Genomic DNA, 26567 nt, shown 5'->3' with positions numbered 1-26567 from the left:
TCAAGCCACCTGAGTTTCCCTGATTATTCAAATACTTATCATGGAATCTGCGGATATCAACACCGAGTTGAATTTTTGATTGAAACTGATCGTTCGATGCTCCAGGTAAAGCTCGTTTTTGAATCACGTACTATGAAATGAACAATGTGTTTAGCAAACGTTGCATAGCGCAGGACTTGATCGTTGAAAGTTACACAGCATCAAGATTAAACATGTACGTATTACCTTCAATTTTGCGAACTTTTACTTCGAAGTAACTAACACCTCATTACATGGGAATCAGTACGCACAAAACTTTGCTGTTGAATTTGTATCATTATAAATTTACTGAAATACTCGAATTCGAATTCTGGACGTGTGAAAGTTTCAAATATTCCTGATGCGATGTTATAAAACTACGGTGATGGTCAGAGGGGCCACTCGCTTTGAATTCTTCAACAATTCACGAGTGAATAATAACAATTAGAGAACAATTAAGAGCAATTTGGGAGCAATTATTTTGCGTAAAGATTTTCATGGAATTCGAAGATCGCAAGCCAACTTCACATAGGTGGAATTGCAACGTGGAAACGTCATAGAAGGCGTTTCAGCCGTAGCCTTTTTCAGTAAAATACTGTACTGCTTTGTTCTGATTTGTAGTGGGGTTACGGGTTTGGTTATGGGTTTGTTGTCACTCGCGAGTTTTACGGTATATATCGCATCACAGTTCACTAACGTGGTGGAAAAACCTGTAGCATTCATGCAAATTGAACCATTTACACCTTTTACACTTTTTACACTTTTTACATTCGGTCTAGGCCAAGTACACAAAAGCGTAACAAAAGTCTAGTGACATTTGTAAAACGAACATGGCCATCGGACGTCGCGTCCGTTAAAACGAACGCGCAAGTCTACACTCCCCACGAAAGTGTAGCTAGCACGAACAAATCTAGTATTTGAGAGACGGCCGCGTCCTCGGTGTAGCGTTCCGATTTTACTGCAACTGGCAACTCGAAGTAAATACGGTGTGGCGACCTCTCGACAACGACCGGGTTCGCCCGCCGTCAGAGCTGAGAGCAGCGCCCCAGATCGTAAGCGGCAGCGTAAGCAGACGCTGACGTTCCGTCTCTGCGACGAATGATCGTGCGAGAACTCTCTCCCGAGCGGGAGCCACAAGTGCCGGTTACACTCGGCCAGAGCTGTGGCGAAAGAACCGCGTGATATTTTCATCAGAATTCTTCAATAAACGATAATTCATTATCTGTGATACTTATCCAGGCGTACCAAACATTTAGTTACCTATTCTCCCTTCAATAAAGCTAATAGCCCATGAAAGCCAAAACGGAACGCGGTTCGCAGTTGACTGCGTGACGTCACGGCAGTACTGGAAGTATATTTCGGAATACGCTCTCAGTAGCCATCCTGGGCGGTGGGGTCATTAAGAGTCTGCTGTTACCTCCATTTACTGTTAATTACCAAATTGCTATTCATACTTCATGTGTACCTGACAAGTAAGACTTCAACTCGGAAAATAAATTTTTCGCGAGCTGTTCAAAAAGTCAGAATGCTCATCGTGAAAACCCTTTGGAGTGTTTGGAGTAGAACCTGCCCGGCGAGGTATCGTTTGCTGGCATCGACGATAGAAAAGAAACCCACGCATTTTCGTGGTTTTTTTCACTTATTAGGTAAAGATGCAAGTGATAAAATGGAATGGAATCCTTTTGTCATGCAGCTTGGTTACAATTCCTTGAAGTGCATGCGTAAGCGATGCTTTATCGTGTCATCTCTCAATTTGGCCAAGACGAAGGACCGAGGAAAGGATAAGAAGAAACAGACTAAGGTAGAAGTAAACCTGAACGAACTGTCAGAAGTGATCAATACAGAGAAACTGCTTACGCAATTCGAACATACCGTTAATAATTTAAAGGATAATTACTCCAAGAACTTGACACTGCGCTCTTCCGTTGGCTCGATTGAACAAATACCAATTCCGTGGGAGAGTAAGGAATACGAACTACAAGAATTATCACAAGTCGTGAGAAAACCCAAGACGTTGATAATTGATGTGTCTGCGTTCCCCCAAGTCATTCCCAATATCATACAAGCTTTAGCTAAAAGTGGAATGAATCTTAACCCCCAACAGGACGGAACCACGCTCTTTGTACCAATTCCAAAGTAAGTTTCATTGTTCAGCTCATGAGTTTGTTGTAGTTACTTACATAATCATTAGATCAAAAATGTGCGCAGACAGAAGTTATTTGATATATGCCAACCAGTATGTTTTGTTTCATCTGCATTGGCCATTCGTATTGAATATTTCATCATATTCCCATTCTCGTTCAGAATCACCAAGGAGCACAGAGAAAATTTGGCTAAAAATGCTAAGGCGATGTTCATTGGTTGTCGTAAAAATATCAGGGATATCCAACTGGATTGCATCAAGTCAGTGAAAAACAAGAAACATATCTCTGAGGATCTTCAACGTAGTATACAGAATCAAGTTCAAGCTCTAGCGGATAAGTTTATCAATGAAGCGGAGGCGATACTTAAAATGAAACAAAAGGAATTGTCAGGAGATTTGGACTAGGAGTATACAATCTGTATATTGTCTAATGATTTCCTTACATTAGCCATTATTTATAATAATCCATCAAGACAAACAAATCGTACAATCTGATAGATTTGTTATTTTTGCTATGAATACTCTGTGAGTAAAAAATAATCGTTGCGTGTAACCTCTATGACCGGTTGGATTAAAACTACTTTACTGACAATTTCAGATTATCTTAAGACCGAAAAAGAATAAATGGGTATTGAATTAGGCTAAAGTTAGTAACGTTAGCGTAACTAAACATTGCGGAGGCTATTTTGTAATATTATCGTGACTTTGAAGTAGCTAAGTTTTCAAATTGTGAATTTATTTTGCCTTATACTATAATTTACTGAATTTCAGATATTCGAACCTTAATTTCGTGTTCCTCAATTTGTATAATAAAACGATGAATGTGCACTTGGCAGTGCAGACAATAAGCAGTGGAGTAGCAGATACGATAAACTTTTTTAAGAGTTAGCAGCAGTGTGAAATTTACAGGAAGTGAAGTTTAACTCTGTACATTAGAATATTTGACAAACATTTTGATGTGACAAATGCAAAAAAATTGCATGGCGAGGGGTTCAGGATGCCCGCATGGTTGTGTACGTAATAAACATGGTGTTAAAAATTTCGTAGTTAGTTAGGAAGGACAGTGCGTTGGGTCTTCTTCCCAGTTGGAGCAACTGCCTATGTACCCTACAAGATTTAATTATTGAAATATCATATTTTAATACGTGTGTTCTGATTTTCTCATCCTATAACGATCTATTTACTATCTATATCAACTTGTGTCAGACAGATATTTCCAATATTATCATGGACATTACTATTAAATATTGATTGATATTTATATTTGTTTATTCATATTGTTAACCTCATAGTATGGATCTTTGAAGGAGCCTAGTGATCAGAATCCAAACTTGGAAATTCAAACCACCATTCGACACATCAGCATTTGTTTTAAAATTCTAGAAATTTAAGTTGATATTCTTATTTCTTGTAAGGATCAACTGATTGAGAACTTGGATAGTGAATAATCTTAAGATAAGTTTGCATGTATGTTCTATATAATTTTGTTTCGCAGGTAATATTTCATAGTCGAGATAGATCAGCTTCTCCCTTTCATGCATACAGTTTTCCTTTTATGCGATTCACTTGATACTTTTGTATTTAAGGGGTTTTGGGGTCGCTAATTACGAATCCGAAATCGAAATTTGAAGATTGAAAATGGCGGCTACAATATGGCGGACAAATAAATACACATTTTTTTTTAAACTCCACAATTTATTGACGTGTTGTGTAAACATTGGCATTCGGATTTTCGTAGTGGATTAGCAAAAATGCTTATTTTTGGGAAAAAGATGAATTTGATATCTTAATTTGGCGTTGGGTTTGGAATCTATTGCAAGTGTTTATTACTTTGAGTCATTGTAGCTGAGATAATAAATTATGGGTTTTATGTGAAAGCCAGTGTTGAAAGGTTATACCAAATGACAAATGTGAAAATTATATACGCTGCTTAATGCTTCATAGGTACGAGCATGGAGACTAGAGTACAGGAGTCCGATCTCTATTTCGGAGCATACGAAAAAATCGTCCTCGATGATTTGCCGTTTAGTAGTTTTAGATTTCATCAACAGCAGCGCATCCTTTCCACGATTGTTTCAGTGTGATTACCGTTTTCTTTTTATCGAGAAAGCGTACCAATGGAATTTTATTTAATCTTTGGTCTTTCGATTCATCATGCATTTCATTTTCACTAATATACTGTCACTATAGTCACATACATTCATCATACAATTATTTTCTTTTGTTAAATATTAATGTACCCATGTAATCTTCAGCAGCAGAATTCATTTTCCACACGCAAACGTCAAACTTTCGTGAATACTGTCTGCTAGATCGCTGCCATTATTGTCTACCTCATCCTCACCGACGCATGAGGCCCTCGGCGGATTTCCGTCGTACTAAGACCAAATAATCACAGTGACCGTAGGCCAGTCGGACCACGTCTAATTCTTAGACCGTGGTCTCTGGGGCTTTGATTCTTGAAACTAGGATCCTAGATATCGTGCGTGATATCGTCTGCAAAAGCATAGGGTATGGCATGAGTTATTTGGGATCCTTGTTTCAAGAATCGAGGCTTTAGTTTTCTTCGATAAAACATATGGCCGTTCCGGTCGAATGTTACAGTGGGATCAGCTGTTCTGTTTTTTGTTACAACGGTCAAAGGGGGGGGGGATCCTTATAGCTTTCTAACCTATATCCTTGGCTAATCGATATCGCGTGATTACCTCACGGGCATCGACACGCACCGACCGTGATAATATTGTTTACTGTTGGGAACCTGAGCTTGCATTGTGTTATTTGGCGTTTGATTAGGAGCGGAAGACGATGCCGCAGGGCAGGAGAAAAGTGCCATTTAGTGGAAAGGCCAAGAAACTCCAGATGAAGGCGAAAAAACACCGGCAAACGCGAGTTCTGCTCGGTAAAAAGTGTAACCGTAATATCATAGTATACAGGCCGGATTACAATTTTTGACAGGCTATGGTTTTCAATATTACGCGTGATTGCGATACATTCAATATTCCTTTAGTTGTCAAGGGATTGCCTTAGTAGATTTCGACATCGTTGTATATGTCTCGAATTATTCAAGTCCACACATCTCTAACGCAGAAAAGGGTATAATAACTCCATTCTACAAGCAATTCTGCACAAAACCAATCTAACACATTTTTATTTAACATAATAACAAAGAAATGGCATGATTTCTCCGAAATCACGGTAGTGAATCACATCAATGTCCAAATCGACTAGGACACGGATTCGACGAAAACGTAATTGGTAAATTCGTAGAATTCATGCCAATTCTTTATTTCTGCGTCAAATGAAAATGGATTGGAGTGTTTTTGTGCGGGATTCTGTATGGAATAGAGCTGTTAGGCCTTTTTTCGCGTTTGAGGTACGTGGACTTCGATATTTGAATATATATACTACAACATTGGGATCGCCCAGGGCATTCCCTTAATGGTAGAACAAGAGTTAGTTTTGCAATGGCTAAGTGTCATTCCGAAACTTACAATATATGCAGTTCTCTTGCTTTTAGACGATTTTTGGTAACTCTCCTCGTAAAAATGTACGTTCTTGCGCTCCACTTGCTCTTGTACTCGTCGTGTTGGTAGCATTTTCATTGTAGAGACGAGCTTATTGTAATATAAAAGCACACAATTTTGTTGAATTCAGACATATAGACAGTCATAGGCGGGGCTGGAGGCAGGGCGCGAATTTTTGAAATGTGTAAGGCAGAGAATATGGCCAATAATAGAAGGTGATAAAATTTACCACAGGTTTCAATAATTATGAACTCATTCATCATTAAAGATAGAATTCTTACCATTAGTATGTAACTGGATGTATTTTCTATTTTAGTACCAATTCTGCCCCATCTCCTGTTATAACCTGGTATTTGATGTCAGAGCAAAAAATAGGCTTAATACACATAACACGTCAAAGTTTGATCCATTCATGTAGCCTCATCGCAGAGTAGAATCGAGTTTGTAAGATAATGGAATATTATGTGTTCGTCACACTTACTGATAGTTTAATCTTTTATGCACAGATGTCGATGTCGAACAGGAGCAGCAGCAAGATGTGAAAGATTCTCAAAGTACGTTTGCAAAAGTTCAAAAACTAAATCAACAGCCGCGTGCTGGAAATTCCACTGGGAACAAGTATACTTTGCAATTTCTGCAAGAATCTAAGGAAGAGCTAATGAAAAGAAAAGAAGAGGCCAGACGCACGATTAATCCCATCCCTTTGTTGGCACAGGAAATCTCTGACAACTTTTTCCCACCTGAGATTGACATGCCAAAGAGACCGGAATGGGATTTCAATACCACTAAGGAAATACTCGAGGCTAGGGAACGTAAATACTTTGCCGTAAGATTTGATTATTGTTGCTGCAATCATATGGGTTAATTCTGATATTCATACAAGCAAAGTTTTTAAAGCATTTTTATTTGGCACAATTATCGATGCATGTATCAAGGGCCAGTTATGTCGAATCAACCGGCCACTGAATCTTACAGTTCAGAATATCATTGTCCGATCCATATGTTGTGGCATGTTTGAAGAAACGAACCAATGTTAATATTTTCAGTTTCTCCGACATCAGACTTTATGGTAATGACATTCATGACAAAAGTATCAGCCTAAATACCGAATGAATTTGAAGCATTGGACTATCCAGTCTTAAGGCAACATTATGTTGTTTCCAACTATGATATCCGTGACCCTCCCATTATTGTCCTTAGTATCTATAAAAAAAATATTTTGGTTGAAGATATTTGAATGTGATTAAATATTTCAAATGCAGAAATGTTATTGGACTTTCGATTAAAATGTAAATGTCACTATTTAGGTATGTACATCGTCGATACTCATTTCAATTAATTCGACAATCAGTAGCATTCCTATGGGAATTGCTGACTAACACTGTAGATGAACAATTTTTTCCTATGGCTGATAGGTGTTTTCTTGCACGAATATGGACAGAAGGCTTTGCGTTTACACAGCACTACCTATTGAACCGAGTTTCGGGATATTCAGGCTCTTGTACACATTGCTGTTTTGAAAGTCTCTACGATTCAAGAATCTAGTAAAGAAGATACAGATTGAAATTACAAGGGTCAGTGACCGGTCGAGTTCGAATCAAATGGCTCTTTGTTGCAGCATTTTATTTTTTCATTTTTTTTTTTTTTTTTGCCAAGGAAAACTCAGGCTATTAGTCTAGACAGATATTCACAACTCATACTTACTTTGACATCCTCGCCAGAAGATTTATAGTCTGTCTGTGCGCCCATGTAATATGCTCTATACTTACTGCAGGAATATCTGAAGAACATCGAGAAAGTAAATGGCCTGAGCTACTTTGAGTTGAATCTTGAGACATGGCGCCAGTTGTGGAGGGTGCTTGAGATGTCGGACATACTCCTTATCATAGTGGACATTCGATACCCCGTGCTAACGTTTCCACCGTATCTATACACTTATGTGACCAAGGATCTGGGAAAAAATATGATACTGGTGTTAAATAAAATAGATCTGGCACCTGCTGCATTAGTTGTGGCATGGCGGGAATATTTTAAGATACGCTACCCAAAGTTGCATGTGCTAATGTTCACATCATTCCCCACCTATAATTTGCGCGATCCAAACAGGGATGAAAAGGGTCTCAAGTCCCGTCGACTGAAAGGCAAATTAAAGATGGCTGCTGAAAGTGCTCAGAAGTTACTGGATACCTGTGAACAGATTGTTGGGGATGAGGTGGACTTGAGTTCTTGGCGTGACAAAATACGCGAGGAGATGGAGTCCGAACAAAGCCTTGATGAACTGAACCGGAATGAAAGCATTGTCAGACTTGATAAGCATGACACTGACTTCCACTGTCATGAGCGATATAAAAATGGCATACTGACAATAGGATGTATTGGCACACCAAATGTGGGGAAATCTTCTCTCATGAATGCTCTAATGGGTAATTTATTTCTTTGCTTTAGCAAAAACTTTGATGTCGATGAGATACGCCGACATGATTGTGTCCTAACATAAATATCATACGCATGTACGCTGTATCAATCTTTTTGCAATAATGACAGGTAGAAAGGTGGTCAGTGTGTCACGGACACCAGGACACACGAAACACTTCCAGACGATTTTCTTAACGACAACTGTTCGTCTGTGCGACTGTCCAGGATTGGTGTTTCCTTCTACAGTACCTAAACAATTACAAATCCTTATGGGATCATTTCCTATTGCGCAAGTAAAAGAACCCTATACGACAGTAAAATTTCTGGCCGAAAGGTTGGACCTTCCACGTGTTCTCAATATTCATCACCAAGAAGGCAACAGCACTTGGTCAGCGATGGATATCTGTGATGGCTGGGCTGCCAAACGAAGTTACTTGACCGCTAGAACTGCGCGATTCGATTGTTATCGGTCTGCCAATTCTATATTACGAATGGCACTCGATGGAAAGATTTGCATCTACGCTTACCCAATAGGATGGTCAGTCGATAAAGGTATCTAAATATGTACCTTTGAATATTAAATCATTACGTTTTTGCTTCTCCGCAACAAAGCCTGTCTCTGTCGAAGATGGCATGGTCTTTGAAACGGAGCATTTATTAGATCTGGCATTGCACTATTTTCCCAATTTTGGCAAATTTCAGATAAATGGGAGAAACATCCTGACATTCAAATGGTCCAGTGGATTCAGGCGAGAGGGCAAGTAAATGATCGTACATCTAACACGACCATGGTATCTACGTCAGACGAAGAGGAAAGTTCTGAACAAGTTTCCAGTGCAGAAGAAGGTTCCTCAGTGTCACTAGATGAGGAACAGAAGCCAGGCCAGATGTGCAACAGCCCAATTTCGCATACATCTTCTGAAGACGAATCCGATTTACCAACGGTGGCTAATAGGTTCACAGCATTAACGACAGCCAAGTAACGATGTCTTTTCTGACACCTTCCAAAATTTCTTATGTAATATTGTTTCGGGTGAAGTTTTACATTTACGATCTCCAATAACATTATATATACCAACACGTATAATAGAAACTATCATCTCGTAGACTATGCTTGGCAAGCGGAGTTTATAAAGTATTAAAACTATGTTATTCATCGATGGTCACCGGGCTGATATTGACAGGCAATGCAATGCTGGAATTAGGTTATTCGGTTATTGAATTATCATTTAAAAAATACCAAATACAATGTCAGATTTCTTGTTACTGTACCTATGTAGAACAATACCATTTAATTTTGTTACGTCATTGCGAGTTTCGTTCCGAGCCAACTCTGCAACATTTACGCCGCCAAAGCAGGGCCTCTTGTTGATTATACACAGTAAGTTGATATTCCCGAGGTAAGTACCGAAAATTCTATACTGACCGTTCTGACGCTGATACTCAAGATTGTAGTCAAATTTGTAATAATGATTGATTTTAATTCAATTCAAACCAGTGTATGCGGATTAAACTCTTGTCCATTAGCGTGGTAAATATACGGTAATCCGCGGTTGCGGGCGAAATAACTCATTTGTCCGGCCCCTTTGAAAATTTGTCATTTCGTGCATGTAAAGCAGACAAAAAACAGTAGCGCGTTCAGGCTGATTCAGGAGCATTCGGAAGCGGGCGAACAGGGACTCTCCGCCCGGCTCTAGCGGACGTAATAGAATCAGATCGAAGCGAATACGGCCCTTCTTCGCATTACAAATACGTACTACCAGTTGGTGTCATGTCAATAATTATACTAAGAAATATATTACATAAAACGTTAAACCATACATTTACTGCTTCGTTTTTTCTAGTGTATAGTTTAATAACTCAATGGTACTGACGTTTTTTTATTCTTTTTTGTTTTTTTCTCATCCTTTCGATATTTCGCATTTTCAAAAGCGTCTGTTAAAAAGTATCGTGTGCACCACGGGCGGAACGCGATTTTATTCGTGTGTACGCCGCCCTCGCTTCGCTCGTGCGGCTAACTTCGCACTCCGTAAAATCGCCTCCTTTCCGCCCTTGATACTTGATGTACTATATTAAACACGTATTCCGATGAAATTACGTTTTTTGAGTAGGGCAAGTTGGGTTACATAACCTATTGTAAACATCTGGAGTGATATATAGTTACTCTCTAATGATATATTTTTCGACTTTACATAAGCTAACAGAAAGTTTTGTCTACCCGTATTACTCGTTGGTAAAAATGTGTTATCTGATCATCAGACATAGGTACCCTTGATTTGATTGGATCAAGTTGTTGACTGAAGTTGTCATCAGAATTGCATAATTCTAACAATTGGTCCATTGTATGTAAGATATTTGTTATCTGTTCGAGTATTTTTTTGTGTTACCGATAGTACAAGCAGGAAGAAGGATTATAAATTATGCACGCTAGTGAGTTGAGCTTGACTGGCGAGCGCATTATGATCCCATGAATTATTATGCAACGCAAATTTGGGGCATACTCGAACGCTCATTATCAGTTACAGCAAGTATTATGATCAGCCGGATTCATTTTTTCAGGCTCAGCCTGTAAATTTTCCGCTGTATTCTCATGCTTGCGTTATCAGGAGTATAATCGTGGAATAAGAAATACATAAAAATTTTATGCGAAAATTACACTTCATTGACATATATAGCCTGTGATGGAACGTTATACTTTTGTCATTCGTGATGTACTTTATAATTCCTATTCTCTTGCGGCAGTTTGTTTATAATATTTTTAAATGAAACTGCAAGCAAGTCGCGGTGCTCACGAATGTCTTGAAATGGGCACGAGTGCGATACGAATTAATTAAGCGCCTAAAATTTTTTTCACCGAATATCCAGGGATAGCGTAGAAAAAAAGGAGAACCAACAAAGCTACGGCAATGAGTACGAAAATTCGGAGTATTGCCCACTTGTAGTTGTGCCATACGATATACTTGATAGACTTAAGAGGATTCAGAAACCACATAAATGAAGCGTCCGGCCGACTGTAAATAACAATTTCTATATTAGCTAATCGTTGAAAAGAAGAATTGAGGTACGTTCGTTAAGATAGCACAACCACCTAAAAATATCGAAATGGCAACCATTACACGGGGATGTAATAAAGCTGAAGCTGACGTCCTTGTGATGTAACCACTATGGCAAATTCTTTTTAATAATTAAATATTTCGATGTTGAAAAAAAAGTTTGTATTGTCTTTCTTTAGATTTAATAAAATCGCTAAATATATATTTATAAACAACTTAATGCCTACATCCCTTATCTCAAATGATTAAACATTATTCGATTTGCGATATCAAAACTCTTATTCAACGCTGGAATTTCAATATTGTGACGGATTGTTTTGTTTATAATCTATATGGTATATGCATTGAATGAATTATCGACTGTTATAATTTAAAGAGTAAATCGTCAATTTCAATACATAGCATGTGCACGTTCAACTAAAAGACATATTCGTTCTCGGGATTGAATAAATAAATAAATTAGGGATGTATAAATAAAATTGTGAAGAGAAATCATAAAAAAAAAAATCATTCATTCACACATCCATTCATTCTCGGGATTTAAAAATAACAAATAAATAAATCAGAGGTGTATAAATAAAATTGTAAAGATAAATCATAAAAAAAATCATTCATTCATCCATCCACTCGTTCGCAGTATTTTAAAACACACACCCGACACAAAATATATTCACGATAACATGTCTTGGTTTTCTTCCCATTCCAACGCGTGCAATTGCAAGACCATTCCGGTTGCTCAAGCCTCCGGCCCGGCCACCTGTGGTTCCTTAGGTTCGTCAAACTTTTGCTTTGTCGGTCTTTGTCGAAGTCAGTTTTGTAATGTTAAACACTTTTTTCACTTGACATTATTTGAATGGGAAAAAGGAAAAAGGAACCAAGACTACGAGACAATCTGCTCGTCGTTCGACGTCTTCTCGTTGAATCCTTCCCGCGATACCGCGAATCCCGTCCCCCACATCATCGTCGCCCCAAACGCCGCGTCTGGCTCATCACCGTACTACCTTGACTCTCACAATAGTTTTCGAAAAAAATTAAGAACTTTTTTCTATGTTATTCGAGAGACAATACGAAAGAAAATATTACCTATCATGTAATTTGATTTCATTGTTATGTCAAATGTACATAGACAAATGACTTCAGTATTATATTATGGCGTTATGTAAATATTATATAGCATTCGAATCATTTCGTGACATGAAATTAATGTCACTCAGTATGATGTCAGAAAGATGTATAATTTCGCATCGCACCTTAGTCACAAAGGATGTCTCTATTATTTCAAATTTGCGTAAAATTTCCCTACCTATCTATGACCTATTAATGATGTAATATTAAGGTCACGTGTTCACTGGGACATGATCAGTAGCCGCTAATTAGCGGCGAATTACAGTCTCATTTAAAATTTCTGACCATCAATCCTTCGCAGTTATTTCACGAGTGATTGTGCTCTTATTGTGAAGTTTACCAAATCATCGACGCTTGCGAAAATTCAACACGCGGCAAAATAAATTTTTCAACAGCTAATTAGCGGCTTATTAACGGCTAATTTTAAAAACGGTACCATTTCGATGCTTATAAGTGGTTGTGCTAACTTAACGAACGTACTTAATTAACAATAAGATGAGAATTTTGAGAATGAAATCGCAATGGAAGGTCACTAGGTAACTCACTTTGGCTTGTCGAGAGGGTCCGGTTCGTTTCTTCCGTAACCGGTAGGATTTTTCTCAGCCTCTTCTTTTGTTAGTAAATGTATTTCAGCTTCAACTTTTCCCTGGAAAGAAAGACATAAAATGAATACAATCAAATTCTCGTTTACTTGCAAATTTTATCATTACCACGTTGTTTTGCACTTTGTATGCGTAGGCGGGCGCGCGCGCGCGCGCGTGTGTGTGTGTGTGTGTGTGTGTGTGCGTGTGATTGCTGCCTTACTTACCGTTAATTCCATGTCCTCGCATTCCTTCTTCACGTAAAAAGGCCACCATCCTTTGATACGCTTCTGCTTGAATATATTGACCATCGGCACAGATCCATCCGCTTTCAACATTTCCAAGGTGCACAGCTTACTGTTCTTCGCGCCTCGTGGAAATCGATTCAAGTCCAACGTGATTGCTCCAAGAAAATCATCAGCCGAGAAATGATCCGCATCCCACACCTGCCAAGTATCGATGAGGGTAAGAAAATGGAATTGAATGCACGATACGGCATAATCGATAGAATATACTACAATGATCTATCATTCAACCGGATCATTCCATAATGCCTATCAATTTGTCAGCACTTTTGCATCGACATACGACATTTAGCCAAATATAGCAATCTGTTTCTGGTTTGTGGCTACTTTGTTGTTCAAACTTAGATATTGTTGTCGAAGCTCTTGAGTGAAAAACGAGGGTCGTTGTACGTTTAACGGGGTGTCCTGTTCGATTTCGACGCTAACGTATACATCTCCAAATATCGAAGTCCACATATATCTCAAACGCGAGAAATGACTCAACAGTCCCATCCTGTATGCAATTTCGAACAAAAACACTTCAACACGTTTTCATTTGAGGCAGAAATAAAGGAATGGTAGGGATTCTACGAATTTACTATCGCGATTACGCAACGGATAAAATCTTGAGTTCTATTCAATCGATTAACTTCAAATTTAGCATGGACCTTCGGTATACATATATCTCTTTATAGCTCCTAATTAGAGCATTGCAAAATTATTATTACTAAAACGATTAAAAAAAAATTAAACACATTGAAAAAAACGGGGTGAATAATTAACTTTTCCTTCAGGCGGACGCTATTTTTTTGAACTTTTCTTTTCTTTCTTAGGTACCGGCTATAATGACATTCTTACTGATCAAGAAAATTGGTTTCATTTCTGTTTCAGACTAATGGGAGCACCGGAATCATGTCGACTGCAGGGCTTCCAGTGTGCAGCTAATTACACTATTTTCCCACTATTTTTCACACCTTGTACTATTTGCCTCTATTTTTAACCAATTGCCTCTAATTGCCTCTATTTACATGTCTCTGATAAAAAGAAAATAAAAATTTCGCTCCTCGCATCAACGTGTCCCCCAAAATGCCAGGTTGCCTCTGTAAGTGACTGGTTCCATTTCAAGTAGCCCAGTATAGTCGAGATGAAAAATGGAAAGGACTTTTAAAAAATATACACGATTCTTTGGCAAATTTGAGGAGACCCATATTCTGACATTCGGCTCCGAAAAAATTCGTGAGGGTAAGATAGAAGAATAGAGAAACATTGAAACAATGAAAGGATTACAAAAGAATCACGTCTAGAAAAAGGAAATTGAAACTAACCGCATTTTCACTGCAAGAGCCAGTCAGCATCAGTGGGTTGAAGGAGCAACGATTTGAACGAATTGTCGATGTGTGGGATGATTGAAACAGATGTCTGACCTCTTGAATAATTGTATATAAGATATTGATATTCTGAGGATTATATAGTCTTATTTTCCAATGGATTTTTCATACTTTCCACATTCACTTATTTGCTCGTGTACCTACATGTATTACAAAGAAAGAAACAACGTAGCGACATAATGAAAATAATTTACATATAGTAGAAAATATAAGCCACCTGAATACATAAAAACTTCGTGATATAAAAAAATTCACAACTCCTTTCAAAGAACTTACCCGCTAACGAAATAAAAACCGGCAAGAGAAAAGAAAATAATTCCTGAAAACCGTGGTTAAATTTTCTCCCATTATTCTACATTACATTGAATAGCTCCGGAAATTTTCGGTCGATCTTCGTTAATTTCACATTTTCTGAATAACGATAGAAATACTCACACTTTGAAAAGAAAAAAAAAAATCACTCGAAGAAGAAAATGAACTTTTGGCGAAAAATGGTAATAGCCATGCAGAGAGATGAGAGTCTTTTTTAGAATATAATGACAATACGGGTTTCTTCTAATTTGCCACAGTGTCATAAATTTTTTACAAGTTGTTTGAATTTTTCGTCCTTATCCTTGCTGGGCGATATCAGATGGAACCGCGGCCTATACTGCATTTCTGTCACCCCAATATATGCGAATCATTAAAAAACGGAGTCATGTTTGGTTCCAAATTCCATTGTTTTAGTAACTATTTTTTATGGCTGATGCCACTAATACAACTATATTTGGGCACTTTAGTCGCTGGAAGCCCTGAAACCGCTTCAACCCGTATTTTTCACGTCTGTGTATAATGTAGAGACATGACTTTTTTAATTTTAATTTTTTTTTAATCAACAATATTTCTGTAAGTGCTTGGAACATCGATAAAGAGACGAAATTAATGGATGGTTAAAAAAACATTTTTTTGTTTTTTTTATCTTCCATCAAGCTCAAAAAAACACTGGAAATTGCGGCTTCTGGACTACTATACCCCCTCAAGGGGCCCTGGGTATTATTAATTTTTATTCAATCCGCGACCAAATCAGTAGCACAAGTCTTACCTGTAATTCCAATCGTGCCGGTATTTTACATTCCGTTTCGTCCCAACTGAACAAACTCTCCTTTCGGTTGATGACAATCTTTTCCTCGGCTACAAGGTAGTCAAATGGAAATATCAACCGCCAGTTAAAATTGCCCTCGCCGGTTAACGATCTATAATGAATATCTGTGCACTGGCAATCTTCTGGCCCTTTCAGCCATCTATTCGTGAGGTGGAGAAATTTACAGTGCCACGTCGCATACACGAATAATAAAATATGATATAATGACAATAAAAAGAATGGTTACGGACCCCTTAACATAAATGTCGCTCATTTTTTCACCGGTAAAAAACGCGTCGTCCTCCAAGACGACGTCGTCCGTATTCCAGATAATAATTCTCAGCTCATAACTTTTTGGTTTCCTTGGGGAAATGTCTAACGGTGGGCCAGGCAGAGGCATGTCCATCGGAAATAGATCCACCCACATCTCGAGCTTACCCTGCTCAATGCCAGGTTTGTCAGGATTGTACAACGGGCGTGTTTCTACGTGCTCCGGTACCAACGTAGTACCTAGTCGATGAAACAAGCTCCACTGATGTAGGACTGCCAAGGCGAGATGTTCCTCCATGCCTACAAACATATAGGCTCACATACACGGGGACCCGGAACATTCAACTGCAGTGGTCATTATTTGTTAGAGCGAGAATAATTGTATGCTCATAAGCGCATAAGCTTGTATGCTGGTATGCTCACCTTTTGTATGGACATAATTCTCCATTTCGTCAGGAGACAGCGTGAAATTTTTACGTCCGATTGTTACTCGTCCGTGGGTGTAAGACGGACCGTCCAATTTCCCATCTTTACAGAGCTTCGACAGTATTTGCGTTGGTTTAAGGGCGTCTCGCCACTTGTTGTAACCGGAGCTTAAGGCGAAATATTTTATCTTGACGTAATTTGCAAAATGGATGTAATTTATTAATACATATATATCTATATTAGGGCGTGACTATGACTCAATGTTTATATGCGAATATCTCTTGATTGGTTGGTTGGGAAAATTTTATATCGGTGCTTTATTATAGAGCGTGAAATTTTCTACAAGAATCTGTATTTAGATAGGTTATAAGTCAAGACGTTTACGTATAGAAAAATGTCGATAATATTCCGATTTTCCTTACTTGATTCTCCTTCTTTTATACTTAAAATTTTTCAAACATAAGATTTTTTTACTCAATTATTTAAATGGAAAATGGAAAAAAAACGCAATAGGCATCTCTGAATATCAGTATTAAGAACTCATATTTGGATGAGATATACTATTTGGGATGCTCTATGGAAGTTTTGATGCACGTTTGAGATAAAAAGTGTTTTTTTTTTTTTTTTTTTTCTTCGGCACACCCTGATCTACTTCTGTATATACATTCATTTTGATTCCGCGGAATTAAATCCGTATAACAAGTACTGTAAGTTCAAACCAGTCATATCAGCTGACTGACAGTACACGTTGTAGCAGGCAGAATACGGAATGTGACAGACGTCTAAAAGATGTCTTTAGGTGGTGTTACGTCCAAGATATTTTAATGCATATTTGCACATGCTGCTTCCTATGTCTATCGCTCGATCATGACTGGGCATCTTTGAGATTATGTTTTTTAACAAATAAGGGTGTTTCAGTAATATAAATAAACATCCCGTTTCACATTTATCATTCTTATACTTTTACAATCAAATAAAATCTTTTTGCAGAGTTCTGGTTGAAATGTTACCTTGCCGCAGCATTGAAAAATTTCTTTGCATGACCGCGCGTTTTGCACGTACGATAGGTTACCTTTCTGAACTTGTTCATATGCAATGGAAAATATCAGTTGTATGTTTGAAGAAGTCATGCACAACGTGAAGAAATTGGCTTTTTCGATCCAACTCCGCAAAGTTTTGCGAAGCAAAGTTTCTAGTCGTCAAAGAGTTTCGAGGCATTATTCGAGACGTTGAGAAACAAATCAAAGGTTAATGTGCGATTAGGGGCATCTGAGCAGTTTGTGAATAAATTTGTGATACGAGACCTATCTCCGTCGCGGGTACCCAATTAAATTACAACTAATTCGTAATAATTTAACATCGAAAAACGGGATTCATACGAATTCAAAGGAACTTGTACTACGACCGAGTGATTTTTTTCTATCCAAAGCAATCTGAAAATAATTGACCCAAAATTATTTTCTCTTCATTCTAATCCCATTCATCAAAGGCAAATATATTTTGGTCGGTGGGTGAAAAATCGAGAAAGCCGCGATACGTGCGACTCTGACGGCCCGAATATAGGTATGTAGTTGCGTCAGCGATGCCAGTACACCGGTCGTTGTTCCGTCTCGCATTCTGCATATTTATGTGAACATTATCAGGTAATTGGAGAAAATCGGGAATGAGAGAAAATGTAGAGTAAAGTATGCGTAAGTGTTTGAAATCAGCTCAGAAGTTGCAGGACACATTTAGTTAGGTGCGGTGTCTTTTTCATTTCTGTCATCGTTTCGAATATATTAATGTGCTGGAAGTGTGTTGAGTGAATTGCTTACCCGTGAACATTTCTGCAAATGATGTTTGTTATTTCAAAGAATGCTCGAGTAAAAAGGAACACCATCATCTTATCCGTTCATCATGATACGTACGGTTGTTATTTTCACGTAGTTGCCGATATTTTACCACACTTATACCTAGAACTCACTCGTCGTATTTCCTTGCTAGTCCGCACGTAGCACGATGCTTGCTGTAGAACCGATTTTCCAAGTCAATCTTAGTCTCCCCGATTAGATCATCTGATCCAACCAGATCCCAGTCCAATATCTGTACCGTGAGAAGTGAGTCCTGCGGAAAGGTAGCTTCAATTTCGAAACACCTGTCCGAATGAGAATTTTATGATGATATGAAACGGAAATAAAAATCGCCTTCATCCTCTCAGATAACGGCCATGAAATAATGACTGTTTCTTTTGTTTTATATCGGATCGATTATAGTCAGACCTACTTTCCGAATACTGGGTTCAATTGCTTTGATACGTAGCTATCCTTGTCGCTGATGCTCTTGCCGCCAAGCTGCAGAACAACGTAGGGATCGGCTTTGCCGTTCAAATCGCAGGGATGCAGGTCATTTGCTTTTACTATGTATACCCTGACCAGAACGTGTATAGGATCGTTCGAGGGCAATCCCTGAAAGAAGCCGTATTGCGGATCAAAACTCATCCCGGTATGATCCACCAGATCTTTTGGCAGTGGCCACTTGTAAACCTTCAAAGCTCCTTTGAAGCTACCAACGATTCGTGACTCGTCCTCGGGTTCGTCACCCATCTTTTTACCTCTGTACAATTCAAAAGTGTGCAACCACTCCTTGAAATGTTCATACTCAGGCTGTGCTTCGAGTTCGTTAGGATAGATTTTCAACAATGCCGTTTTATCGCATACGTTCCGAGACATGTGCTTGGGGCTTAATTTTGAAGAAAGATGCGTCGTGTTTCCCGTGGGCCGCAAACCGAAAAGCTTCCTTGTCGAGTGAATACCTGGGCTCTTGTCACCTGTAGAATTAGTCGCGTTACCGCGAGATGCAAGGTCCTGGTCCAAATATGTCAGAAGTGTGCCGTTCTGCTGGTTCGGGAATAATGACTTTCCTTTCCGTAACATCTCTTTGTTCTCCTCAATCATTGCCTCGATTGACGCAAAATATTTGGTCCACCAATCCTGGCAGCCATTCTCGTCTTCAAGGGCCGTCAAATCACCTACGCCAATCGTAACGGTTATATGATATAATGGTACATGCCTATATACGAGCACAAGGCCTTTGCATTACTGATATAGCATTCTTCGCGGTACACGACAGAGTCAGACTGTGCAGATAAAACGTTGCTCCTTCTAGTCTGGGGTAGAGAATCACAAGTTTGGGGTAAAAGGTGCTGAATCATGTGTAGTAGCGTTGAAAATAATTAAACCTTCAACCGATGTTCTACTCCGTCACTAAAAGTTGAATCTAACCTAGACTGAAGTTTCGTTCATTCGGCTGTCGATTTGTTTGGTTGGCCTGCTGGATTCAAGGGCTGAAAATGTATTCTCCAAAAGAAACGTACTCGCGTGAACGCATCAGCCGTTGCGTGATGGCAAAAAAGTCAATTTCAACTCCAGTGAATCGCCAACTAGATTTTCAATACGAGTAGTACGTCCGAATTATCGGTAACCGCGTAAATTGCAATAATCTTATAGTTATACGAGTACATATAAATATTCTGAACTGCGCTGGTCGTACTCGCGGGAGGTCGACGAACTGACCTGACATTAAATGCACATTGCGATGTTCGTACACAGATCGCAGGACAATGCAATTGTTTTGGTGACGTCTACCCAACACGCACGCTCAACATAGGCAGCCCTTTCGTGCTTATCCTTCAAAGATCATGTCCTACCTGAGCTATCGTTGGTGGCCAAACTGTGCCTCCGACGAACATTCTGCTCAGTTTTGTCCCGCTTCGTTGTAGGCCAATTATCGGTTAGCTCGAATCCCAGCTTGATAATCGAATCACCGTTGCATGAATCGTTGTCCGTAAACGTATCTAAAAGCAGGGTATGCTGGTTCTTTGCCTTGAACTGGTCGAACGCTAAAAGAAAATACGTGCTTTAGGTATTTCGATGTCGTAAGTTAACGTGTTCGTAACCGCTACTGGTTTTAACTCGTTCATTCTCTGCCTTGAACGTCTCGTCTTACATTGTACGTGATGAGGACTTCTTTTCCTGTCCTCGACGTCTCTCGGGTTATACCTTGTTTGCGGACAATGCATGTATTTGTGAATGGAGCTTATTGTGTGCGTTCCAACGAGAGTGTATCTACCAAAACTCCGACAGTCAACAGCACGAATTGTCAGTGGCGGACGGTAGAGCTCTTGCTCCGGAAGCTCCAGTTCCATAAATTTTATGGGCGTGCTGAAATTTGGATTTTTCTTTGCGTTTGAAATTACTGACGAGTAAAGTATGTGACCGGCACACTCAACGTCGACGCGAGGTTTGTCGACCGTTAGCAAGTGTACTCGCTTCAGATCACGAAGTCCCCAGAAGAGAACCTCGATTCTGCAGAACAATAAGTTTGATATTGTTTGGATTAGAGAGATCAAACGGATACACAGTATCTGTAGATATCCGGCTTCAATAAGTCCTTTGGTATTGAAACCGGGTACAGTACGATTCGGAGCGGCCGTCTCGACGCTGAATGAAAGTTCTCAGTAAATAATTACATTTTACATCGTGCCGAATCTGTTCTAATCGTTCTAAGGATATCCGAACTATAATACTTTTTTTTTCTGTTTTACATAACTTGGCGCGACACAATTTCATGTCTCTTGACATCCCAACTCTAGCTTCGGATTTTTTGTAGTGTTCACGGCGGTGGGATCAGCTACTATAGTACATCAGATTCCTCATTCCTTGCAATCCCGTCACAGTCACCTTCTCTAATGATTCGTAATTGGTAGTAATCGTGCGGGTTGTGACGAATAATATACCTTTTCGTCTACCCTCACGGCCCACCCGCCCACCGAGCGAAGAATGCCTGTTTGCGGATATGAACTTATATCGTGCGCATGGAAACAGATATTTCTTACACCCGCTTCACGTGTGCGAAAGGCGAAAGAGACTAGCCCAAAACAAGATCGTTGACATGAGTGATGGATGGAAGGAGATTTCACTCGTATGGTCACCATACTTCGCTTCGCTCACATGACAAACATGACACTCGTAATCGAAAAAAAACGAAATTACTCAGAAAACCATATAATTAAAACTCATGTGAATTAAATCATTCCGAAATTACTGCCCAACTACCTTAAGGTCATATTAAAAAAAAAAAAATTATATTCATCGAAACTGACGCCTTCTTTTGGCGGTTGTTTAAACGTTTCGCACTGTTAGTGAATATCTGCGTAACAAACATTGAGGTGGGACGAAGGGTCAGAGGGATAGAAGCATATATGGCGGACTAGGGCTGTCTTTGTCCGAACCCCCCGCCCGTGACTGCCCGCGCCGCCGAAAGTATGATGATCACGACAAACCTAGTGACGACTAGTGAACTACCAACGTGTTTTCAAGAAGCGATCTCCCCCTTCCACTGAAATTTCCAGACCGGTATGTAAGACCGCGGTCAGTACCCGCCACTCACGTACCATCTCAAAGTAATCTGAAAGCTTTTTCTGGAAGTTTGTTTATTCAGTGCCGAAACGGCCGTATCGGAACGTCCTGCTTTCTTGAAGCCTACCTGTATTTCGAGAGGGTAGGCCTGATGCCGATGGGAACGGGAAGAATTGATCCTAACGTATCGAGGCCAGATGAGTTTCCTTGATGAAGACCAAGATCTCGGAGCTTGGGGTCAGGGAGCGTGGGGAACCCATAATCCTTCACCGACGGATGCTCCAGGAGTTCGAACACAGCGAGCAACTCGCCGGCTCTGGCGACCCCTCTCGTCACGTCGTACCATTCCAACGACGGTGGGAACTGAGGCGGACCGTACGACTCTGAAGCTAATTTCACATGGGGTCGAGCTATCGCTCTGCCGATGTACTCCGACTTTCCCTGAACAATCGGTGACGATTAGCTATGCAGATTGTCGGTGTAACATCGCATGTCATCTACGTACAGCTGGTCGTAAAATACATTTCGACATTTCTTATCGAACTAGGTATATTAAATACAACGATACGTATTTATAAGGTATGACGAATCTGACGCGTGTTGAACACGTATGTTCATTTCAGATAGGTAAGTGTTGTTAAATTGCTGTTATTATAACGTTGTGTGTCATACAAACTGTTAAAGAGGAGCCCTCATGCAGCGTTATGCCCAGAGATATTACATGACTCTGAAAAAATTCAAAGAGTCACAATTCGTCAAAGATTCTGCAGTGTGTGAGAAGAAAGCAAGAGGCTTGAATTCGCATTAACAAATATGATGCTCTATATTCCGATGCGAACGGACATTGTTATAGTTTCCCTCCGTGCGATTCGCCTATCCGGAAAAAAGTGGCAACGCGGGTATATTTGTGTACAACAAGGTTTTTTCATGAGACCTGATTCGCCGACATACGATATACTATACGCACGTGTGATTGGATAATATGTGTTTCGATACGTACCACTTTGTCCTGATCGAACAGCTCAACGATAATCGAGGGTGGATCGTTTTTTATTTCTTCGGCCGTTCCGTATATCAATATGTCATCAAAGAGCAGAAGTTCGTCCCACGTTGGACTTAAGGTTTCGTCGATTACCTGTGTTGACCTACAGAACTCGCCACAAATGACTCGGGCGAAGGGATCGGACAGCCCCGAAGCGTCGCTACCAATGAGTGACCTTGCTTGGTACATGTGTGCCCTCAATTGGAATTTCTGTTTTTAAAAAAAATTCATCCAATTCAATCGTGCGGCCTGGTTAAATTCGATGCGACAAGCGCGACTGCCTAAGCATTGTACATCCGGAAATTGTTAAAACGGTGCAGCACCGGATTACAGGGAAAAATGATAACGTTACACAGGTATAAGGGAAACGAACGTGCGGGATGTATATCCTTGAAACGTGGGAAAAGTAGCGAAAGCACTTACAGCAAATACCTAATATGTACGTGTACTTTGCGGAGGAGAAAAAATGTAGAAAAATTATGAAACAGCAAAATCAATAAGGAAATTTCACAGAGGCAAGTATCTGCTTCATGGAACTCGAAAATGTAGTAATCTCAAACTATAGAAGGCCGTGATACATAATTATCGGAATGAATAATAATATCACAGGATTCTATAACTCATTTATATGCCTCACCTTTCTGCATTTTGACTCCTCTATATATGCATCGGCTTCCAACGTTTTGACATTCTCTGAAATAGACTCTCGCGTTCTTGATAACTCAGTATCGTGACCCTTCTACTTTCGAAACTTCACCCTCATTTTCACCCTCGCCCAAAGAAATTAAAGACAACTAATTTCATCGCGCCTCCAATGGCGCATGAACTATTGACAGAGGTACTAACGTGTTTTCGAATATAATGGATCGTTGACGGAGGCAGGGCTCGCGGCCTGTCGACGTTTTTCAGTTCGTGACTGACTTCATAACCCTTGGGTAGCCCCTGTATAAAATACTTCTTGTGCTTCAATATACCGAGCCAGATGTATATTTGTAATTTTGTCTGAATTGCCCATCCGGATGGGCCGAATCTCTTCTTTCCAGGCAGCTGCAATTCATATCTATTATTCGAAACGCTGAATTTCGACTAAAGTGAACTCTACGCAAAATGATTAAATTCGACGACAGATGCCGAACGTCCTCGCCGTACCTTTAAAAACATAGTTTGAATCTTGCCGCAGTACCGGCCGCATTCTTCGTCTACGATGGAATAGATTAAATCTCTTCCCTGAATTCTGTGATAGGCTACTCGTTTTCCAGAACTTACAACCCATATGAAGACATCCGGTAGTGAATCTTGGGGCTGATCGAAAAACCGTTAATTATTGAAAACTTTCAAGCATCCACCGAACAGCAATTTGTATATAAATAACAACAGGTACTTTTCTATATGTATCATTTCCATTATTAAGCGAAACATGCAGTAGTTGATAACTGAAAAGGTGTTCACATGCGCTGTCTCAAACACTTACGTCGTCAACGAGTAGCCTGAGTCTTTGCAAGTAAGTTTGGGCAGTCTTGAGTCTTTCCTTGAAGCTACTCTTGGTGACCGTAGCCTTTAAGCTCCTTGACATGTTCCCAATATTTTCAATCTCCCTTTGACACAGCTTCGACCTCTCTTTGTCCAGTTTCGTTTTGCCAACACCCGGTCCGGTGGTGAAAGATCTACTGATGCTGGCGTACCGATTACAATTGCTGCTCAATTCCTCGAAAGCAATTTTCAAGCATTTCTCGGCAGTAGTATCCTCGACGCGTGACATCACTTGGGCTAGGCTTTCTTCCTGCGGGTTCGTAAGAAAAAAACGTTAATCCTATGGTTGGAATCGAAGCGAAAGAGCAGATAATTTTCCAGTGCAGGACACGTAGAGCAAAGGATGGTGACTCATAGTACCGCATATTGCAGCTCGCATCTTATAGATCGTATTATGACTTACGTTTGCGATCACTTACCGCTCGCATAATACGAAAAACAACAACGGAAACAACAATATTGATAATAGCAATAAAAGTGCCGATCCCGCTAGACCCGAAAGGGTATAACGTAATGTCCGGGATGGGTCATTCGTATACTATCACACTCTGTCTGCTCGCGAACCCACGACAGACATTACACGTTAAAGCGTACGGTATAGGTGCACATAACACTGCCAGATTACCAGTTTATCCGCTATTTTCCCGATTATGTTGCTGCTGTACATTCTTCGGCGATAGTCGGGCCAAATACTGCGCACGTGTAGGCAGGGCTTGTTGTCCCAGTAAGGTAGGAAATAATACATTTTGTCGTGGGTCATTGGCTTGCACGGCTGCGTTGTACTTTGACAAGAATCTGTAACGACTTCTTGAAGCTCATCCTCGTCTCCGCTTCCGCCGGCACCGCCTTGAATGCTCATTTCACAAACCTAGAACCGTTTGCCAATAGTACCGTTATTCGTTTGGCGCGTACAGATTCTCAGACAGTTCGTACAAGGTATGATATTGTATATCGTAACGAATGGTGATTTGTTATTTAGAAAATCGTTTATTTGCTAGACCGCCGCCCGATTCTCGAGTGCAATGGAACCGCTTATGCGGGCGTCAAGTCAAATCGGCTGCGTCGTGTCCGTTTCATTCGTGGCCGTTATCCAACGAATGACCCCCTATACGAGTACTGTACCCACCTTAGAGCTTTCATTGTATCCATCCAACGAGTTCCCGGCGTTCCCAATTGACATTTCAAAGTACACCGGTTTATCCCCGAGTCTCTTATCAATCATCGTCGCGTCCATAATGGTCGCGAACATGAAAAACTCCTCGTTCCGGGCATAAGACGACTCGGTTATCGGTGTCGTCGGCTCAACTTCAACATCTGACGGCGCCATGTCAACGTTGTCACTTATTTCAGTTCTGATGGCTATTAGGAGTCTGGAAATGTCGTTACTTATCCATTATTATACACTATACATATCATGGTGGCTCCTGATTCGGTTTTGTAAAAAATTTCCGCGTGACGCCCTACAAACTTGTTTCAAATCGATGGAAAGAAATTTCTTAATGACTTAAATCTCTCACATCGATGGACTCTCGTCCACCACCAAGCTTGGATTATCCTGCGTATAGATCAACGAAACTTTGCAGACGCAATTTTGTGAATCAGAAAATGCGAATTGTTCATTTCAAATCGTAAACAATTTGCCATTAAGATTTGTGAGCTTCTTGTGGTTTTTGACTTAATTTTTTGTGTCGCAAACAATGGCGAATCGAAAGGGGTTCTATGTTTCCAGATTTATATTCTCAGCAAAACAATTTGATTTTTACAATTTAAAAGATATCGTTTACAAGCATTTTTTTTTATCAACATTCTGCTTATTTTCTTCTAAAAGGCAAAAAAGAATAAGGTAGGTGATTGTTATCACCCCGAAAATGAATGGTTGAGTTTTCACTGGATCTCGAAGTTTCGAGCATCAAGAGAACCATTACCGACCATTTTCGGTCGGATGTTTGGGTGTGCGTGTCGCGTGCGCCCGTGATCAATTTTTCCTCCACTGATATCTGGCGAACAAACGAATGAACGAATTTGTATGAATTTTGAATTTTATCGGCCATGCGGTTTCTCATTGTCAGTTATTTGAATAACAAAAAAAGAGACATTAAAATATTTCATTTTTTCAAGTTTCATTTGCTCGAAGTATACCGCAACGGGAAGTTTTTAGGCTGGCTCCATTAAGGTTAGGGAAATGAACCACTTGTTTTTGTTGATATGATACACAAATTTTAGATACGTCTTGTTCAACGATTTGGAACAGG

General features: G+C 39.8%; 3 protein-coding genes across 15 annotated transcripts in view; 2 read left to right on the top strand and 1 right to left on the bottom strand.

The window, feature by feature from the left end:
• Positions 1-1145: 1145 nt before the first annotated feature.
• mRRF1 (mitochondrial ribosome recycling factor 1) lies at positions 1146-4149 on the top strand. The gene is made up of 2 exons (XM_069133953.1): positions 1146-2154; positions 2323-4149. Exons 1-2 carry the CDS (start codon positions 1544-1546, stop codon positions 2564-2566), a joined length of 855 nt encoding a protein of 284 aa, XP_068990054.1. The 5' UTR covers positions 1146-1543; the 3' UTR covers positions 2567-4149.
• A 393-nt stretch (positions 4150-4542) lies between these two features.
• On the top strand, positions 4543-9408 carry Ns4 (Nucleostemin 4). Of its 4 annotated transcripts, none has more exons than XM_046614335.2 (6): positions 4543-4672; positions 4955-5060; positions 6192-6511; positions 7460-8108; positions 8230-8652; positions 8803-9408. In XM_046614335.2, the coding sequence occupies exons 2-6, from the start codon at positions 4967-4969 to the stop codon at positions 9081-9083; spliced, it is 1767 nt and encodes a 588-aa protein (XP_046470291.1). In that variant the 5' UTR covers positions 4543-4672; positions 4955-4966; the 3' UTR covers positions 9084-9408. The 4 variants fall into 4 exon arrangements, with proteins under 4 accessions (XP_046470291.1, XP_046470289.1, XP_068990053.1 ...); XM_046614333.1 differs by having other exon boundaries at positions 4955-5075; XM_069133952.1 differs by lacking the exon at positions 4543-4672 and having other exon boundaries at positions 4993-5060; positions 6192-6239; positions 6401-6511.
• Positions 6432-26567, bottom strand: part of LOC124213239 (otoferlin) — a 39388-nt gene continuing 19252 nt past the window's right edge. For 3 of the 10 annotated variants that reach the window (XM_046614325.2, XM_046614326.2, XM_069133943.1), the window contains 18 exons: positions 25442-25685; positions 24941-25183; positions 24257-24565; positions 23935-24087; positions 23632-23832; positions 22744-22995; positions 21871-22184; positions 20332-20690; positions 20033-20224; positions 18610-19354; positions 18311-18481; positions 16345-16514; positions 15903-16221; positions 15613-15811; positions 13087-13305; positions 12824-12924; positions 7001-11111; positions 6432-6888 (listed from right to left, as the gene is read on the bottom strand). In XM_046614325.2, coding sequence (XP_046470281.1) covers positions 10931-11111; positions 12824-12924; positions 13087-13305; positions 15613-15811; positions 15903-16221; positions 16345-16514; positions 18311-18481; positions 18610-19354; positions 20033-20224; positions 20332-20690; positions 21871-22184; positions 22744-22995; positions 23632-23832; positions 23935-24087; positions 24257-24565; positions 24941-25183; positions 25442-25685 — 4372 coding nt within the window. In that variant the 3' untranslated portion in view covers positions 6432-6888; positions 7001-10930. Of the gene's footprint in view, positions 11112-12823; positions 12925-13086; positions 13306-13469; positions 13658-14534; positions 14672-15612; positions 15812-15902; positions 16222-16344; positions 16515-18310; positions 18482-18609; positions 19355-20032; positions 20225-20331; positions 20691-21870; positions 22185-22743; positions 22996-23631; positions 23833-23934; positions 24088-24256; positions 24566-24940; positions 25184-25441; positions 25686-26567 lie in introns of those variants that run through there. The other 7 variants (XM_069133945.1, XM_069133946.1, XM_069133944.1 and 4 more) reach the window with 7 other exon arrangements.

Source organism: Neodiprion pinetum, chromosome 2, assembly GCF_021155775.2.
Source record: "Neodiprion pinetum isolate iyNeoPine1 chromosome 2, iyNeoPine1.2, whole genome shotgun sequence".
Lineage (NCBI taxonomy): Eukaryota > Metazoa > Arthropoda > Insecta > Hymenoptera > Diprionidae > Neodiprion > Neodiprion pinetum.
The sequence above is the reverse complement of the archived record's forward strand: the minus strand, read 5'-3'. Positions and strand labels throughout refer to the sequence as shown.